The sequence below is a fragment of the Amblyraja radiata genome, chromosome 13, assembly GCF_010909765.2.
Source record: "Amblyraja radiata isolate CabotCenter1 chromosome 13, sAmbRad1.1.pri, whole genome shotgun sequence".
Lineage (NCBI taxonomy): Eukaryota > Metazoa > Chordata > Chondrichthyes > Rajiformes > Rajidae > Amblyraja > Amblyraja radiata.
In genome coordinates, this window is record NC_045968.1 from 12,184,326 (window position 1) to 12,203,128 (window position 18,803).

The window sequence follows — 18,803 nt, forward strand, 5'->3', positions numbered from 1 at the left end:
GGTTGAAGAGCAGGCTTTCAAATACAGCTATTGCGGAAAACTAATTTCAGAATTCAAAGGGTAAAAAATAAATGACTATCCACCGTCGGTGGTTTTTGCATTTTCATAGAAGATTCATAACTTTATGCTTCTAAATGAAATTCAGATTGTGGCCCATTCATCCTGATTACAAATCATCCTATCTTCTTTTCCATTCAAAATATGACACTAGGTTAATGCCTAGTGGCAAACTGCAAAGTGACTCCACATAACTTGGGTATCGACTCCATCTACACTTCACCTTGGAAAAGCAGCCAACATAATCAAAGAATAATCAAAGTCTGAAGAAAGGTCTCGACCTGAAACGTCACCCATTCCTTCTCTCCGGAGATGCTGCCTGTTACTCCAGCATTTTGTGTCTCGTCTTCGGTGTAAACCAGCATCTGCAGTTCCTTCCTGCATATAATCAAAGGCTTGTCCCACCCCGGTCATTCCTACTCCTTGCTCCAGCCAGGCAGAAGGTAGAGTAGCTTGAAAGCGCACACCCCCAGACCCAAGAACAGTTTCTTCCCCTCTGTTGTCAGGCTTCTGAATGCTCCTTCTATCGGCTAGGGTACCGTCTGATTCACCTCTACCCCATTGCGACAATAGTATTATCTGATTTGATTGGATAGCATACAAACAAAGCTTCTCACTGTACCTCGGCTGGCGTGAAAATAATAAACCTAGATCATATAATTATCTAGATCGGTCACGATGGCGCAGCGGTCGAGTTGCTGCCTTACAGCGCTTGCAGCGCCGGAGACCTGGGTTCGATCCCGACTACGGGTGCTGTCTGTACGGAGTTTGTACGTTCTCCCCGTGACCTACGTGGGTTTTCTCCGAGATCTTCGGTTTACTCCCACACTCCACGTACAGGTTTGTAGGTTAATTGGTTTGGTAAATGTAAAAAATGTCCCTAGTGGGTGTAGGATAGTGTTAATGTGCAGGGATCATTGGTCGGCATGGACCCGGTGGGCCGAAGGGCCTGTTTCTGCGCTATATCTCTAAACTAATAGCATGATTTACACCAATAGGATTTATAATATGTTGGGAGATAGATTTCATCCGATCTTTATAAATTTACAAAGCCACAGATATAACGGGGTACATTTCAGTATTCACTACTTTTAGGACACTTTAGAACATGCGAAAGAATGCTTTAAATGTCAACAATTATTCTTTTGTGAGGTTTTAATTTCCAAACTAGAATTAAGATTATAAATATTGTAAAAATAGCACGATAAACCACTTGATGTTCCAGGGTAGATAAAAATGCTGGAGAAACTCAGCGGGTGAGGCAGCATCTATGGAGCGAAGGAAATAGGCAACGTTTCGGGTCAAAACCCTTCTTCAGACCAGGGCACTGATTTCTGAAAACCCAGGATACATGTACATCTACGCTTTGAAAATGTTACGCCTCACAGCGCCAGATATCTGGGTTCTATCCTGACCTCGGGTGCTGTCTTTGTGGGGTTTGCATGTTCTGCCCGTGACTGCGTGCTCCGATTTCCTCCCACATCCCAAAGATGTGCCGGTTTTGCTTCTGTAAATTGACCCTAATGTGTAGGGAGTGAATGAGAAAGTTGGATAAGAGAACTAGCGTGAATGGGTGATCGATGGTTGGCGTGTAGTCGGTGAGCCAAATGGTCTGTTTCTATGCTGTGTCTCTAAAACTAAAACGAATAGAATTGTGGTCCACATAGCTGTCCTGTATTTCCAAGACATGCACTGCTAAAATGGCATCTTGGACTGATTAATATTTAAGACAGAAAATGCAAAAAATGCTCAGATGGTCAGGAAACATATGTAGAGAGAGAAATGGGGTAAATATTTTAGTCTGATGATTAGTGTGGTCATTGACCTGAAAAACTAAGCCTGATTCCAAAGATACTCTCCAGGCCCGCTAAGTATTTCCAGCATTTTCTGTTATTTCCGATTTCTAGCACATCTTACTTTTCTTTTCACTTCAAACAGATTGTATTTCTTCCGCTTGCTCACACCAAAGCATGCTTCTGAACTTGTAATTGTTCCATCAAAAATGAAGAAGGGGTGAAGGCCTCTTAGCAAGCTCTCACACGCCACTTGCTGGCTTGTTCGAAACATTGAGAAACTGAACATGCAATGGTTTTTTTGCCTATCGTTTCTGAAAATCCTAATACCAGGCAGCATAATTAGAGTGCCAAGAGGAGGAAGCAATCATTTGATTAATTTTCCCTTTAGGAAAATAGTGCACAAGGTTATTGTTTGCAAAAGCTTTTCACGATACATGTGACAATTAACTAAACTGAACTGGAGAGACACAAAAAGCTGGAGTAACTCTGCAGGTCAGGCAGCATCTCTGGAGAAAAGGAATAGATGATGTTTCGGGTCAAGACCCCTCTGCAGGATGCATACCCCAATTTTGTTAGTCCTTGCTGTCTCCTCCCCTTCCTATCTCTCCCTCAGCCCTCGGGCTCCTCCTCCTCCTTTTTCATTTCTTCTCCCCGCCCACCCCCCATCAGTCTGAAGAAGGGTTTCGGGCCGAAACGTTGCCTATTTCCTTCGCTCCATAGATGCTGCTGTACCCGCTGAGTTTCTCAAGGTTTTTTGTGTACCTTCGATTTTCCAGCATCTGCAGTTCCTTCTTAAAAACTAAATGCATATACAGTGGCTTGCAAAAGTATTCATACCCCTTGAACTTTTCCACATTTTGTCACGTTACAACCACAAACGTAAATGTATTTTATTGGGATTTTATGTGATAGACCAACACAAAGTGGTGCATAATTGTGAAGTGGAAGGAAAATGATACATGGTTTTCAAATTTTTTTACAAATAAAAAACTGAAAAGTGTGGCGTGCAAAAGTATTCAGCCTCCCTGAGTCAATACTTTGTAGAACCACCTTTCGCTGTAATTACAGCTGCAAGTTTTTTGGGGTATGTCTCTACCAGCTTTGCACATCTAGAGACTGAAATTTTTGCCCATTCTTCTTTGCAAAATAGCTCAAGCTCTGTCAGATTGGATGGAGAGCGTCAGTGAACAGCAATTTTCAAGTCTTGCCAGAGATTCTCAATTGGATTTAGGTCTGGACTTTGACTGGGCCATTCTAACACATGAATATGCTTTGATCTAAACCATTCCATTGTAGCTCTGGCTGTATGTTTAGGGTTGTTGTCCTGCTGGAAGGTGAACCTCCACCCCAGTCTCAAGTCTTTTGCAGACTCGAACAGGTTTTCTTAAAAGATAGCCCTGCATTTGGCTCCATCCATCTTCCCATCAACTCTGACCAGCTTCCCTGTCCCTGTTGAAGAAAAGCATCCCCACAGCATGATGCTGCCACCACCATGTTTCACAGTGGGGATGGTGTGTTCAGGGTGATGTGCAGTGTTAGTTTTCCGCCACACATAACATTTTGCATTTAGGCCAAAAATTTCAATTTTGGTCTCATCTGACCAGAGCACATTCCTCCACATGTTTGCTGTGTCCCCCACATGGCTTGTGGCAAACTGCAAACGGGGCTTCTTATGGCTTTTTTTCAACAATGGCTTTCTTCTTGCCACTCTTCCATAAAGGCCCGATTTGTGGAGTGCACGACTAATAGTTGTTCTGTGGACAGATTCTCCCACCTGAGCTGTGGATCTCTGCAGCTCCTCCAGAGTTACCATGGGCCTCTTGGCTGCTTCTCTGATCAATGCTCTCCTTGCCCGGCCTGTCAGTTTAGGTGGACGGCCATGTCTTGGTAGGTTTGCAGTTGTGCCATACTCTTTCCATTTTCGGATGATGGATTGAACAGTGCTCCGTGAGATGTTCAAAGCTTGGGTTATTTTTTTATAACCTAACCCTGCTTTAAACTTCTCCACAACTTTATCCCTGACCTGTCTGGTGTGTTCCTTGGGCTTCATGATGCTGTTTATTCACTAATGTTCTCTAACAAACCTCTGAGGCCTTCACAGAACAGCTGTATTTATACTGAGTAGAGATTACACACAAGTGGACTCTATTTACTAATTAGGTGACTTCTGAAGGCAATTGGTTGCACTGGATTTTATTTAGGGGTATCAGAGTAAAGGGGGCTGAATACTTTTGCACGCCACACTTTTCAGTTTTTTATTTGTAAAAAAATTTGAAAACCATGTATCATTTTCCTTCCGCTTCACAATTATGCGCCACTTTGTGTTGGTCTATCACATAAAATCCCAATAAAATACATTTACGTTTGTGGTTGTAACGTGACAAAATGTGTAAAAGTTCAAGGGGTATGAATACTTTTGCAAGCCACTGTACTTCCAGTAGTGTTGTAACATGTGGAAATACCAAGAATTATAGACACAAGCTAAATTAAGGATTTTAGGAAAACTTTAGACAACACAATAAAGGAAAAACATATAATAATAATAAGGAACTGAAGATGCTGGTATATACCAAGTGCTGGAGTAAGTCAGTGGCTCAGGCAGCATCTCTGGAGGGGTCAAGGAAAGAGCGTTCACGTTGCGGCCCTGTTTTCACCAATCTTTCCACCACCACGCACAAGAAGCGACAAGACAGACACCATTGTATGCAGATGCCCAGAAGTGTGTTCAGCTCTGGCTGAACAAATTCTAATCTTGTGTGTGGTCTTGATAAGAAGAAGAAGCAGAAGAAGCATCTCTGGAGAAAATGGAGAGGCGATGTTTCATGTCGGGACACTTCATCAAAGGAAAAGCCTGATTGTGACATTGAAGCAGCAACCGATTGACAATCTGAACCAGTTTCTAAAAGTTTGGCTCTCGTTGGATCCACTAAAATCTTTATTGTCATTTTTTGGTTAATGGTTGTGGCAGCTTTGTTAATTAATGGGTGAGCAGTAGGAAACATCGGACTCATGTCTCCATATATCCCCACACAAGCTTGGGAAAAAGATAAGCAGTTATGGAAGGGTAGACTGCAGATAGATTTAATTTGTTTTCATTGTTTATATTTTATTTTAAAAAGACAGCAATGAGTTACGTTACATGATTAGATAATGTCCGTCAGTCTGAAGAAGGGTTTCGGCCCGAAACGTTACCTATCTCCTTCGCTCCATAGATGCTGCTGCACCCGCTGAGTTTCTCCAGCATTTTTGTGTACCTACGTTACATGATTAGTTTAGTTTACTTTAAAGATACAGCGAAGAAAGCAGGTCTTTCGGCCCACCAAGTCCGTACAGACCAGCGATCCCCAATTAACCCCACAAAACTTGTAGGTCTTTGGAGGAAACGGAAGATCTCGGAGAAAACCCACGCAGGCCTCAGGGAGAATGTACAAACTCTGCAGTAGGGATTGAACCCGGGTTCCTGGTGCTGTAAGGCAGCAACTCTACTGCGCCGCCATCGTGTCTGTACTCTATTTCTAGTGGGATCATCGAAAGAAATGGCTTGGATTGTCTTGTTCTTTCGAACTTCACACTTGCTGTGTTTCTGATAAACTATTACATTCTAACAATAACCCTGCTGACTAGACCTTTTTAACTCAGAAGCATCGCCACCGGGTGGCGCCAGCAATGGCTGCCTCGCCATCAGTCCGTCACGTCCCTTCTCTGTTTGTATTATTATAAGTATGTTTTAAATGTGTGTTTCAATGTTTCTTGGATAGTTGATGTGGGGGGGAGGGGAGGGGGGGGGGAATAGGGGAAATATTTTTTTCAGTCACTTACCTCGACGGAGATGCAACATTCTCAGTGTCTCATCTCCAACCCCCACCACGGCCCAACAACTGGAGTGATCTGGCCTTTCCTGGAGACCGGCCAGGAGCTTCATGCCACAGGCGCGATGTGGACTTTAACATCGCGGAGCTGTGATCCTTTGCCGAGGATTGCCAGAAGAAGTGCTCCGACCGCGGGGCCTGTGGACCTTTAACACCGTGAAGCCCCGGTCTCTGGTAAGAAGCGGCCGACTCGGGAACAATCCGTCCCGACATCGGAGTTTCCATCATCGCGACGAGAGGGCCTTAACATTGGACCGTCTGTAGCGGCGAACTGCGGAGGGTTCAAAGGCCCCGACCACGGGTGAACAAAGGAGGAAGATGACTGAACTTTATTGCCTTCCATCACAGTGAGGAATGTTGATTCCACTGTGGTGGATGTTTATGTTAAATTTTATTTTATGTGTGTATTGCATTCTTTTCACTTAGTATGGCTGTATGGTAGTGCAGTGGAGAGAGAAGTTTTTTTGGCCTTCCATCACAGCAATGTGATGGATGTTTATGTAAATTATGTTGTGTCTTGGGTCTATTTGTTTGTAATGTATGGCTGCAGAAACGGCATTTCGTTTGGACCTCAAGGGGTCCAAATGACAATAAATTGAATTGTAATTGTATTGGTAACTCAGATTTCACTGTTCCTTAATTGGTTAAGTGACAATAAATGCAAACTCGAACTCGAACTTGAACATTTCTTTCAAACAGTTCCCAAAATCACCACTTTTTTTCTAGCAAGATTTTACGTTTCTTCTTTTGAGTACAAGTCACTCGTTGGAAGGGTCGACTGAGAAAGTCTTTTTCATTCTTCACGTCCACCATAGGTAAGTTCTAGGAAAGATTTTGTCAAGCTTGAAAGGGTTCAGAGAAGATTGACCAGGCTGTTGCCAGGACTTGAGGGACTGAAATAAAGGGAGAAGTTAAGCAGGCTAGGGCTTTATTCTTTGGAACACAGGAGGATGAGGGGTGATCTTATAGAGGTGTATAAAATCACGAGAGGAATAGATCGGGTAGATGCATAGAGTCTCTGGTCCAGAGTAGGTGAATTGAGAACTAGAAGACTTGGTTGAAGGTGAGGAGGGGGAAGATTTAATGGGAACTTGAGGGGGTAACATTTTTACACAAAGGGTTGTGGGTGTATGGAACAAGCTGCCAGATGAGGTAGTTGAGGCAGGTACTATCGCAACATTTAAGAAGCGTTTAGACAGGTACATGGATAGGACAGGTTAGGAAGGCTATGGACCACACATAGGCAGGTGGGACTAGTGTAACTCAGACATGTTGGTCGATGTGGGCAAGTTGGGCTGAAGGGTTTGCTTCCACACTGTATCACTTTATGACTCCACATATGCTGCCTGACCTGCAAAGTAACTCCAGCACTTGATGTCCTATTGTTTATAGATTATCATGGTGTAATCCAGGTTAGTCGGGAAGTGGTGTTGGGTAAATTGAATGGATTAAAGGCCGATAAATCCCCAGGGCCTGATAGGCTGCATCCCAGAGTACTTAAGGAAGTAGCTCCAGAAATAGTGGATGCATTAGTGATAATCTTTCAAAACTCTTTAGATTCTGGAGTAGTTCCTGAGGATTGGAGGGTAGCTAACGTAATCCCACTTCTTAAGAAGGGAGGGAGAGAGAAAACGGGGAATTACAGACCAGTTAGTCTAACATCGGTAGTGGGGAAACTGCTAGAGTCAGTTATTAAAGATGGGATAGCAGCACATTTGGAAAGTGGTGAAATCATTGGACAAAGTCAGCATGGATTTACGAAAGATAAATCATGTCTGACGAATCTTATAGAATTTTTCGAGGATGTAATTAGTAGAGTGGATAGGGGAGAACCAGTGGATGTGTTGTATCTGGACTTTCAGAAGGCTTTCGACAAGGTCCCACATAAGAGATTAGTATACAAACTTAAAGCATACGGTATTGGGGGTTCAGTATTGATGTGGATAGAGAACTGGCTGGCAAACAGGAAGCAAAGAGTAGGAGTAAACGGGTCCTTTTCACAATGGCAGGCAGTGACTAGTGGGGTACCGCAAGGCTCAGTGCTGGGACCCCAGCTATTTACAATATATATTAATGATCTGGATGAGGGAATTGAAGGCAACATCTCCAAGTTTGCGGATGACACTAAGCTGGGGGGCAGTGTTAGCTGTGAGGAGGATGCTAGGAGACTGCAAGGTGACTTGGATAGGCTGGGTAAGTGGGCAAATGTTTGGCAGATGCAGTATAATGTGGATAAATGTGAGGTTATCCACTTTGGTGGCAAAAACAGGAAAGCAGACTATTATCTAAATGGTGGCCGATTAGGAAAAGGGGAGATGCAACGGGACCTGGGTGTCATGGTACACCAGTCATTGAAAGTAGGCATGCAGGTGCAGCAGGCAGTGAAGAAAGCGAATGGTAAGTTAGCTTTCATAGCAAAAGGATTTGAGTATAGGAGCAGGGAGGTTCTACTGCAGTTGTACAGGGTCTTGGTGAGACCACACCTGGAGTATTGCGTACAGTTTTGGTCTCCAAATCTGAGGAAGGACATTATTGCCATAGAGGGAGTGCAGAGAAGGTTCACCAGACTGATTCCTGGGATGTCAGGACTTTCATATGAAGAAAGACTGGATAGACTCGGCTTATACTCGCTAGAATTTAGGAGATTGAGGGGGGATCTTATAGAAACTTACAAAATTCTTAAGGGGTTGGACATGCTAGATGCAGGAAGATTGTTCCCGATGTTGGGGAAGTCCAGGACAAGGGGTCACAGCTTAAGGATAAGGGGGAAATCCTTTAAAACCGAGATGAGAAAAACATTTTTCACAGAGAGTTGTGAATCTCTGGAACTCTCTGCCACAGAGGGTAGTTGAGGCCAGTTCATTGGCTATATTTAAGAGGGAGTTAGATGTGGCCCTTGTGGCTAAAGGGATCAGGGGGTATGGAGAGAAGGCAGGTACAGGATACTGAGTTGGATGATCAGCCATGATCATATTGAATGGCGGTGCAGGCTCGAAGTGCCGAATGGCCTACTCCTGCACCTATTTTCTATGTATCTAATTTACTTAGAATATCTGATAAATAGATGGTATATATATATATATATATATATAGTTGTGGCATCAAAGCTGCAGCGAGCCAGAATGTCATGGTTGTGTTTGACAGCCAGTGAGCAATAAACACACTTGACCCCAGACAAGGGGCAGCTTTGCAGTATCAAAGATGGCGGCGATCTAGTCGTCCTACCGGTGAAAAACACGAAGCTCCCCCTGGCCAATGTTGTCGAGTTCATGCGTTTGGTTTGACGCTGATGTTGCTGAAGACGATTTAAAAAAAGTGTTTAATGTGTCTCGGCGTAGGTGGGCGGGCGGCCGGGCTGGGCTGGGCTGGGCTAGGCCGCGGCGAGAGGTCTCGGCGGCCGGCGTGACGCGGCAGTGGATCACGTGTCAGGGTTCGGCTCGGTTCGGCGGCCGGATCACGTGTCAGGGCTCGGCTCGGCGGCCGGGGTGACGGTTAATGGTCACGTGTCAGGGTTCGGCTCAGCTCGGCGGCCAGGGGGGCGGGGCCATGATCACGTGTCATGGTTCGGTTCGGCGGCCGGATCACGTGTCAGGGTTCGGTTCGGCGGCCGGATCACGTGTCAGGCTTCGGCTCAGCTCGGCGGCCCCGGGAGGGGGGGGGTCGGGACCACGATCACGTGGCAGGTCGGGCGCGGTGCTCGGCGGGACGGCTCCTCCCAGCTGACGGTCCTCCGGAGGAGACCTCCAGCTGACGTGGAGCCATGGCGCCCAAAGGCAGCAGCAAGCAGCAGTCCGAGGAGGATTTACTGCTGCAGGACTTCAGCAGGAACGTGTCGGCCAAGTCGTCGGCGCTCTTCTACGGGAACGCGTTCATCGTGTCGGCCATTCCCATCTGTGAGTAGCCGGGACGCCGGGCGGTGTGAGGCGACGTGGCAGCAGCGGCGGCGGCTCGTGTGTCACCGGGCCCGTGGACACTGCGGCCGCGCAGCTTGACATGGATTCAGTCTGAAGAAGGGTCTGGGTCACAAACCTCACCTATTCCTTCTCTCCTGAGATTTCATCAGTGAAAGGAGCAGAATTAGGCCATTCGGCCCATCGAGTCCACTCCGCCATTCAATCATGGCTGATCTACCGTACACAAAAAAGCTGGAGAAACTCAGCGGGTGCAGCAGCATCTATGGAGCGAAGGAAATAGTCAACGTTTCGGGCCGAAACCCTTCTTCAGACTGATCTATCTCTCCCTCCTAACCCCATTCTCCTGCCTTCTCCCCATAACCCCCGACACCCGTACTGAATGGTGGAAGAAATGGGTACACACCCAAGGTGAGGGTGGTGGTGGGGTGGGGGGAGATGAAAGGAGGTGAAAGGACGGGAGGGTTGGTGTTGTTTAATATTGGAGATTCCTTTCAAGAGAGAGATAGATAGGGCTCTTAAAGATAGCGTAGTCCAGGGATATGAGGAGAAGGCAGGAACGGGGTACTGATTGGGGATGATCAGCCATGATCACATTGAGGGGGGTAACCGAATGGCCTACTCCTGCACCTATTATCTAATCAACAATCTATCAATCTCTTCCTTAAAATATCCACTAACTTGGCCTCCACAGCCGTCTGTGGCAAATAATTCCACAGATTCACCACCCTCTGTCTAAAGAAAGTCCTCATTCTCCTTCCTAAAGGAACGTCCTTTTAATTCTGAGGCTGTGACCTCTAGTCCAAGACTATCCCACTAGTGGAAACGTTCTTGTCACATCCACTCTGCCTGACCTGCTGAGTTACTGTGGCATTTTGTGTCTTATCTTTGGTCTAAATCAGCATCTGCAGTTCCTTCTGACACAAGCCATCCAAGGATGTTGCCTGACAAGTTATCCTCGTGTGAACATTGATATTGGATAATAACCCTAATTTTGGATAATAACCCTGTTCCTTCCTTCCCCCCCCCCCCCCTTCCGTGCTGCACCCATGTCTCCCACTATTCTCCCTCTTTCTCTCTCACCCATCCCATCCTCTTCCACCTAGATCCCCATGCTGTACCGAGGAATCTCCAATATTAAGCAACACCAACCCTACCCTCATTTCATCTCCTTTCCCCCTTTCCCCTGCTCCACCTTGGGGGTGTACCCATTTCTTCCATAATTCTGTGCCCTCCACCCCCCCCCCCCCCCCCAAAGCTAATCTTGCACATGGTGGTACTGGTTTTCAGACCCCTAAACCTTGTTCCCATGAGTAAGAGTGAAATGAGAGCATGGCCATAGTGGTGTGGGTCTTTCCTGGTGACTTTTTGGGGAAGACCTTTGTAAAGGTCCCTCTGGTTGGGTGGTCAGGACCTGTGATGGACTGGGCTGTGTTTCATCTGAAGAACTAAGCTAAAGTTCTCCAGTTTTAGCGTGTTATTTGCAAACTAATTTTGAATATTTCTTCCAAGGTCAGGAAAATGTGGTTATTTTTACACTTTTAGAGGTTTTTCATAAACAATAAACTGCGTCAAATTGTTTAAATTTCCTGTTTTTAAAAAATCCCTACTAAATCCACTGTAGAATTGAAATCTAAATCTCATGCCTTGTCACTCTCTGCTGCTGGTGTACATTCTTAATTGTGAAAATAATAATTCCCAAACTTATTCCTTCAGGGCTCTATTGGAGGATCTGGCATATGGACCTTGTCCAATCTGCAGTTCTATACTGTGTTATGACCCTTGTCAGCACCTACCTTGTGGCATTTGCGTACAAAAATGTGAAGTTTGTCCTGAAACACAAGTAAGTATTTCCTGGAGTGCTAGCTTTTATTTGCACACTGGATGTGCTAGGCAATATTAACGTATGTGTGTGTGTGTGTCTAGGGTGGCGCAGAAGAGGGAAGATGCTGTTTCCAAGGAAGTCACCCGGAAACTCTCGGAGGCAGACAACAGGAAGATGTCTCGCAAAGAGAAGGATGAGAGGTATTTTAAGTCATACAATTTTTATCCACTAAGCTTGTCTCGGTATCTTGTAAATCCATTTTTGAATACAAAGGAGTTTTTCCTCTCGATGTGAACATTTACACAAATGTTTTTAAGTTGATTTCACTCCAGTCAGACATATGGAGATAACTTTATTCTCTCTTCCCCCTCCCTCGCAATAGAATTCTGTGGAAAAAGAATGAGGTTGCTGACTATGAAGCTACAACCTTTTCAATCTTTTACAACAACACCTTATTTCTGGTTATAGTGATCATTGCTTCATTCTTCATACTGAAGAATTTCAATCCAACGGTGTATCCTTTTTAATGCTGGTTTAGCAATGTGGATTTATTATTGCATTTTCATATTATGCCGAGTCCAAGAGGTTGGTTTAATACATAAATAGTTATTGAGTAACCCAGTTGTGGCTAACTTATTTTAAAAAATCGCAAAATGAATGGTTGGAGATTGACCATCCAATAATTCGGTCTCAAACCCATGATTTTGACCTGTACAGTAGTTTGCCCACTTAATGATGGCACTCATTTTGTCCATGAAACCCATTGTGGTACAGGATTAGTACGGGTGTCAGAGGTTATGGGGAGAAGGCAGGAGAATGGAGTTAGGAGGGAGGGAGAGATAGATCAGCCATGATTGAATGGCAGAGTAGACCTGATGGGCCGAATAGCCTTAGTTCATGCCATCAGGTCAGAAGATGTGGAGGGCCAATAATTAAATCTGTTTGCCTCCAAAGCAGGTAGTTCAGGCATGGAGGTGCTTATTGCCTGCTAGATCTGGTTCAAGTGTTATTGTATAAAGATTATTTTCCTTAATCTTAATCTCAGGAACTACATCCTGTCCATCTGTGTTTCATCTGGGGTAATTGCTTTACTTTCCACTGGCTCAAAGTGATTAACATTGGCTTCGTGAGCTGATGTTAAGATTTGAATGATCTTGCGTTCTTGAGGATGAGGTCATCTAGATCTTCACAATCTACAGAATTAAGAGCCAAGACCACAGTATTGGCCACTTAACTGAGATAACAAGAGTTCTATGAACTGCATTTTTAAATTTCATGTTATCGGATGTGGATGTACTGTAATAAAAATGCATTTTGCAACAAATTTTTACTTGCAGATCTATTACTATAAGCTTTATCGTACATGTTGGTTGTTTTCTTATGCGTACATATCGGTTTATTAATGTTCTAAAAATATTAGAGGCAAAGCAAAGTCTCTGAAGTCATGTTTGGGTATTGAGTTATACCCAGGCATACATTTTACATTAAAAATAGTTAAGACATTATTTTAGCGGTTTTTTATATGTGCTTATAGAATTGTACAAATTCTGGAAATCTGTAGATGATACTGCAAAACTCATAATTTTTTACACTGCTTCGAACCATAACCCTGCTTAGAAATGCAATCACATAGCGTAAGTGATTTTCCACCCCATCCCTCCCCTCTGTAAAGAAGCACGGCAGTAACCATTTCTAGGCTTGTCAAATGGAAAATGTGACTCGATTAATTCTTGTGACCTTGACTTCATTCCCCATGCAATGCTGCTTTTAAGTGCAAGGAAACTTGGACTGCATCATATTGAGTCCGCGTGTAACATTCTTTCTGTGCTTTCAAGTCTGGTGCCAACACCCAGACACACACATCTGAGGTTTTATGGAATAGAGCTCGCAACCATAGTCTTTCTATCCCATCAGATAACATTTTTAATGATCAAGCTACAAATGGGTGAGAACATTCACTGGAAATGGTGAGTAAGAAATGCTGGAAATGTTCAGCTTGGTAAAGTAACAGCACGCCGTGGTAATCTTGTTCTTGCACAGAGGGGCCAATTGTGATTGATTAAATAGACTGTCTGTACTCAGTGCCTGTGCAGTTGCACTAAGTTGTTGTACCTCAATGTTACGGGTTATTCTGGAGGCCTCAGTTCTGTGGGATGAACAGGCTATTGATAACAACTAAGCCAAAGTCACACAGAATCAAAGAGTTAAAAATAGTTGAGATTGATTGTAACATGTTGGTCTAATATGTTTAATTTTAATGTAGCACATTGTTAATTTAGTGGTGAGTCCAGTGGCAGAGTGGGAGCTCGGATGCACGTGTCTGACTTTGCCAGTGTGCAGGTCTGAAGGTTGAAAACACAATGTACAGTGGAAGTCAAACGCACATCCACAAAGCACAAGCCAGCAGACTGCATCTTCCTAGAACTGCAGGCAGCATCTTTGGAGAGAAGAAACGGATGGTGTTTCAGGTTGATACCCTTTGGTATAAACCAGCACCTGCAGTTGCTTCCTATATATTGTATGTCGAAGTTGGGATATTATGTCACAGCTATACAAGATGTTGGTGCGGCTGCATTTGGAGTATTGTGTTCAGTTTTGGTCACCCTGCTATAGGAAGGATGTTAAGTTGGAAAGTGTGTTAGATTTAAAGGATGATTGAACAGGTACATGGATAGGAAAGGTTTAGAGGGTTAGGGGGCAAATGCGGGCAGGTGGTACTAGCATATATGGGGCACCTTGGTCGGCATGGGCAGGTTGGGCCGAAGGGCCTGTTCCATACTGTATGACTTAAGATGAAGTTGCCTTTTATGAGCTGTGGTGCTGGCAGCAGCTTCTCCACACTTCAATAATTCTCCCTGCTGTTTGTCTGAACTATGCATCCAGTGTGACCACATCTGAGAATTGTTGGATGAGATGGGACTCAGGCGCTACAGAAAGGGACAAGCCTCCAGTGCGATGCAAGTTTGTACAGGAAGCAATTGAAACTTAATGGAGTGGAGTATCTTCCATTGGAGTATTAAACCCAGTGTGTAATACTGTCATAATCAATGACTAAAAAGAAGAGTTCACTTTTTTATTTATCTGTCATGCACAAATAATACATTCCAAAAAGAATTACTTCTACATTGTCTGTAATCCATTGAACAAGAAAAACAAAGCATTTATTCCTGAGATGTTGCACCCTTAAGAACACAGGCAATAGCTACAGGCACATCGTATAACCTAAATTAAAGCCCAAGCTTATACAATATCATCTAATAACTCTCGGCGATCCAATTAAAATGTCAACTGGTTAGACATGGATTATTCTGCAGTAAATCAACAGCAGAAGATATTGTGTGGCAGAACCAATTAGCTAATAGTACACCTGTACCTAATCAAGCTTTGCCTTTAAATGTTCAAATCTTAATCACTAGCAAGTCATTTTGTAAAGATGCATAAACTTTAACTGAAATTTGTAAAATAGTCAACGTGCATAGTACTCGGAAGTTTCACGCTGCAAAGCAAGTGAGGATGAACTCATTGATCATCATCCTCAAATCAAACTACTTTATTTCTACTTTGCGCTGTCGTTATGCCCAATTTTGATAATGTCTGCACGGGGAACAAACATGGATTCTTATTACAGGCTTTATGGATTTTAATTACCTGAAATTATCTTGGCTTGGTTTAATATGCTGATAGGTTAATTATTTAGCCCCTTGAGATGGTCCTACAATTCAGTTATATAATGGCTGATTTATATCTGTAAAACTTGGATAGTATAATACTAGGCGGTATCTTTTAGGGAAAAGATTAAGTATCCACAGCCTTTTCAAGGACATGATCGAGACTGGATGCTTAGATATAATTTAAAAAACTTCACGAGCAAAGAAAATTGTATCGTACCTATCCAGGGCCGAATATACTTCCTGAGGTACATTGCCAAAACTGATGACAATGTGGTCTGACTTGGGCCAGCTATAACTAAAGTGTTGCTTCACCCTTTTTGTGCTTCAACTCTTTTCACTATGAAGGCCTTTAAGTATATTCTCTGCCTCTTTGCATTAGCCTTTTTAATGAATACTGCACTCCACCTTTTGATTTGTCCTTGGATCCATCACATGTAACTTGGCCACTCACTTTACCCAAGTAATGTTAACTTTGTTCTCGTTTATGTAAGGAATGTTAACACATCCCACACAATATCTTTTACGAATACGTCTCTCTCTGATCAACACTGTGACACATGTGATAGAGCTCAAAGCCCCAATTCAATGAAAGCATCGTAAACCAGACATTTACGTAATAGAAAATAGAACTTCCTTAAATAAACTTCCATTCTGAACAGGTCTGTTGAGAAATTCCACGTAATTTAACATGAGTGAGTGCAACATAGTTCCATGCAGGTTAAAGCTTTTGACTATTGCAGGTAGTATCTACTCGAGAACAAGTTAAAACAAGCATTTGTTTTCAGCATATTTTACACTGCAAAAAAAGGTATGCAAAATTTGTCACTGTGTGGCAATTCATTGATGTAAGCAGACTTTGCTTGTTCTAAGAAAACTACATGCCCTGGCTGAAAGTGAGCCATCAACTGCATATGATAGGCAATATACTGGGCAAGGTTTCAATGGGAGGAAAAATAATACTGGTATTAATAGTTCAAGGTTGCACAAGCTATGGACTTGCATGATCTAATTGTTTTTAATGCAAAGAATGATAAAGGTAGAACTCAGTTTTGCTGAGTAATAAAAGTCAGGAACCACCTTACTAACCAAGGACTGTGCTTCTGGACAAAGAGCACATTCTCTCATTGCAACGGCATGCACCTGTGGGAATTCAGCAGGAAACAGCTTTAGGTTCACATTAACCAGAGAGTGGTTCGGCAAGTAAAGAGTACCACTGTCATCATGCATTCTCAGTTGATATCATGCTGCTTTAAGTTAGGATCTATAATCCTTCTTGCTGTATGGTTTGTTGCCAAGTATGCTATCAATCTCAGTCACAGTCTGTGTTGTCATCTTTGAGACCACCTGAAGTGATTTAAAAGCATTTCAATTAAACGCAAGGCATGAATCTCCAAACAAAGAACTTGAATTCGTCAGAGCATTCACAGTGCAAGAAAATCCTAGGGTGCTAATAAATCACGATCGTTACTGTTAGATAAAGACACAGATTGCTGGAGAAACTTGGTGGGTTCCTGGAGAACATGGATAGGGACCCTTCTTCAGAAGAACGTTCTGAAGGAGAAGGGTCCTGACCCAAAACATCGCCTATCCATGTACCCCTGGGGTGCTTGCTGCCTGACCCACTGAGTTTCTCCAGCACTGTGTCTGTTTGTAATCCAGCATCTGTAGCTCCTTGTTCCTACTTCTTCTCCATCATTAACCTCATTGAAATGTACAAAATAGTGAAAGGCTTGGATAGAGTGGATGTGGAGAGGATGTTTCCACTAGTGGGAGAGTCTAGGACTAGAGGTCAAAGCCTCAAAATTAAAGGTCATTCTTTTAGGAAGGAGATGAGGAGGAATTTCTTTAGTCAGAGGGTGGTGAATCTGTAGAATTATTTGCCACGAAAGGCTGTAGAGGCAAAGTTAGTGGATATTTTTAAGGCAGAGATAGATTCTTGATTAGTACGGGTGTCATAGGTTATGGGGAGAAGGCAGGAGAATGGGGTTAAGAAGGAGAGATAGATCAGCCATAATTAAATGGTGGAGTGGACTTGATGGGCCGAATGACCTATTTTTACTCCCTATAACATATCTCCTATGAGGTATAGACCAAATTTCAATGCAAGTTGCTGAATGAGTATTAGTCAAAAAAGGTGCAGGGGTTATGACTGTACCTAACCCGAATGACTTAAAATTAATTAGAATAAACTACATTTGTTCAACCCAATAGTGCTAAAAACAATTGAGAATTGGAGCTTTGCTGAATCAATAATTAGTACCGAGGTAGCCCTATGTAATGGATGAGAAGGTAGACAAAAGTGCCGGAGAAACTCAGCGGGTGCGGCAGCATCTATGGAGCGAAGGAAATAGGCAGCGTTTTGGGCTGAAACCCTTCTTCAGACCGATGTAAGGGAGGGGGGGGGGGGGGTGAGAGAAGAAAGGAAGAGGAAGAGCCAGAGGGCTGAAGGAGATCTGGGAAGGTGAGACAGCAAGGGCTACTTGAAATTGGAGAAGTCAGGATGCAGACTGCCCAAGCGGAATGTGAGGTGCTGCTCCTCCAATTTCCGGTGGTGCTCACTCTGGCCATGGAGGAGGCCCAGGGCAGAAAGGTCGGATTCGGAATGGGACGGGGAGTAAGCCACAAGCAGATCAGGTTGGTTAATGCGAACCGAGCGGAGGTGTTGGGCGAAACGATCGCCAAGCCTGCACTTGGTCTCACCGATGTAGATCAGCTGGCATCTAGAGCAATGGATGCAATAGATGAGGTTGGAGGAGATGCAGGTGAACCTCTGTCGCACCTGGAACGACTGTTTGGGTCCTTGAATGGAGTCGAGGGGGAGAGGTAAAGCGACAAGTGTAGCATCTCTTGCGGTTGCAAGGGAAAGTGCCCGGGGAGGGGGAAGGGAAGAATTGTCCAGGGAGTTATGGATGGAGCGGTCTTTGCGGAAAGCAGGCGGGGGGCGGGGGGGGGGGGGTTGATGGGAAGATGTGGCGAGTGGTGGGGTCACGTTGGAGGTGGCGAAAATTACGGAGGACTATTTGTTGTAACGGCTCGTGGGGTGAAAGGTGAGGACTAGGGGGACTCTGCCCTTGTTACGAGTGGGGGGGGGGGGATGGGAAGAGAGAGCAGTGTTACGGGGTATTGAAGAGACCCTGGTGAGAGCCTCACCTATAGTAGGGGAGGAGAAACCCCGTTTCCTGAGGAATGAGGACATTTCCGATGCCCTGGTGTGGAACACTTCATCCTGGGAGCAGTTGCAGCGTAGACGGAGGAATTGGAAGTAGGGGATGGAGTCCTTACAGGAAGCAGGGTGGGAAGAAGTGTAGTCTAGATAGCCATGGGATTCAGTGGGTTTATAGGTCATTTCATACAATGCTTTTAATAATGTGTTTTTTTTAAATTCCTTCCCCCCCCCCCCCCTCCATTGGGTGGGCATTGTTAATATTTCTTTAAGGAAGTTCATTTGAGAGTTCAGCTCCTAACTTTAGAGAGAGAGAGAACGTGGAAACAGACCCTTCACCCCACTCTAGCCAGCAATTACCAGCCCTATACAACACACTAGGGTCATTTTACAATTTTACCAAACCCAATTCATCTACAAACCTGTACATCTTCCGAGTGCAGGAGGAAACCGGAGCACCTGGAGAAAACCCACCCAGGTCACGAGGAGGCACGTACAAACTCCGTACAGA

At 44.2% G+C, this 18,803-nt stretch overlaps 2 protein-coding genes across 2 annotated transcripts in view; one reads left to right on the top strand and one right to left on the bottom strand.

Moving 5' to 3' along the window:
• The first annotated feature begins 9,416 nt into the window (after window positions 1-9,416).
• On the top strand, window positions 9,417-12,782 carry ssr3 (signal sequence receptor subunit 3). Its single transcript, XM_033031231.1, has 5 exons — window positions 9,417-9,615; window positions 11,350-11,476; window positions 11,560-11,658; window positions 11,841-11,972; window positions 12,504-12,782. The coding sequence occupies exons 1-5, from the start codon at window positions 9,483-9,485 to the stop codon at window positions 12,568-12,570; spliced, it is 558 nt and encodes a 185-aa protein (XP_032887122.1). The 5' UTR covers window positions 9,417-9,482; the 3' UTR covers window positions 12,571-12,782.
• Window positions 12,783-14,513: 1,731 nt separating this feature from the next.
• kcnab1 (potassium voltage-gated channel subfamily A member regulatory beta subunit 1) overlaps window positions 14,514-18,803 on the bottom strand; it is a 125,358-nt gene continuing 121,068 nt past the window's right edge. The window contains exon 14 of the mRNA XM_033031230.1: window positions 14,514-16,473. Coding sequence (XP_032887121.1) covers window positions 16,384-16,473 — 90 coding nt within the window. The 3' untranslated portion in view covers window positions 14,514-16,383. The remainder of the gene's footprint in view (window positions 16,474-18,803) is intronic.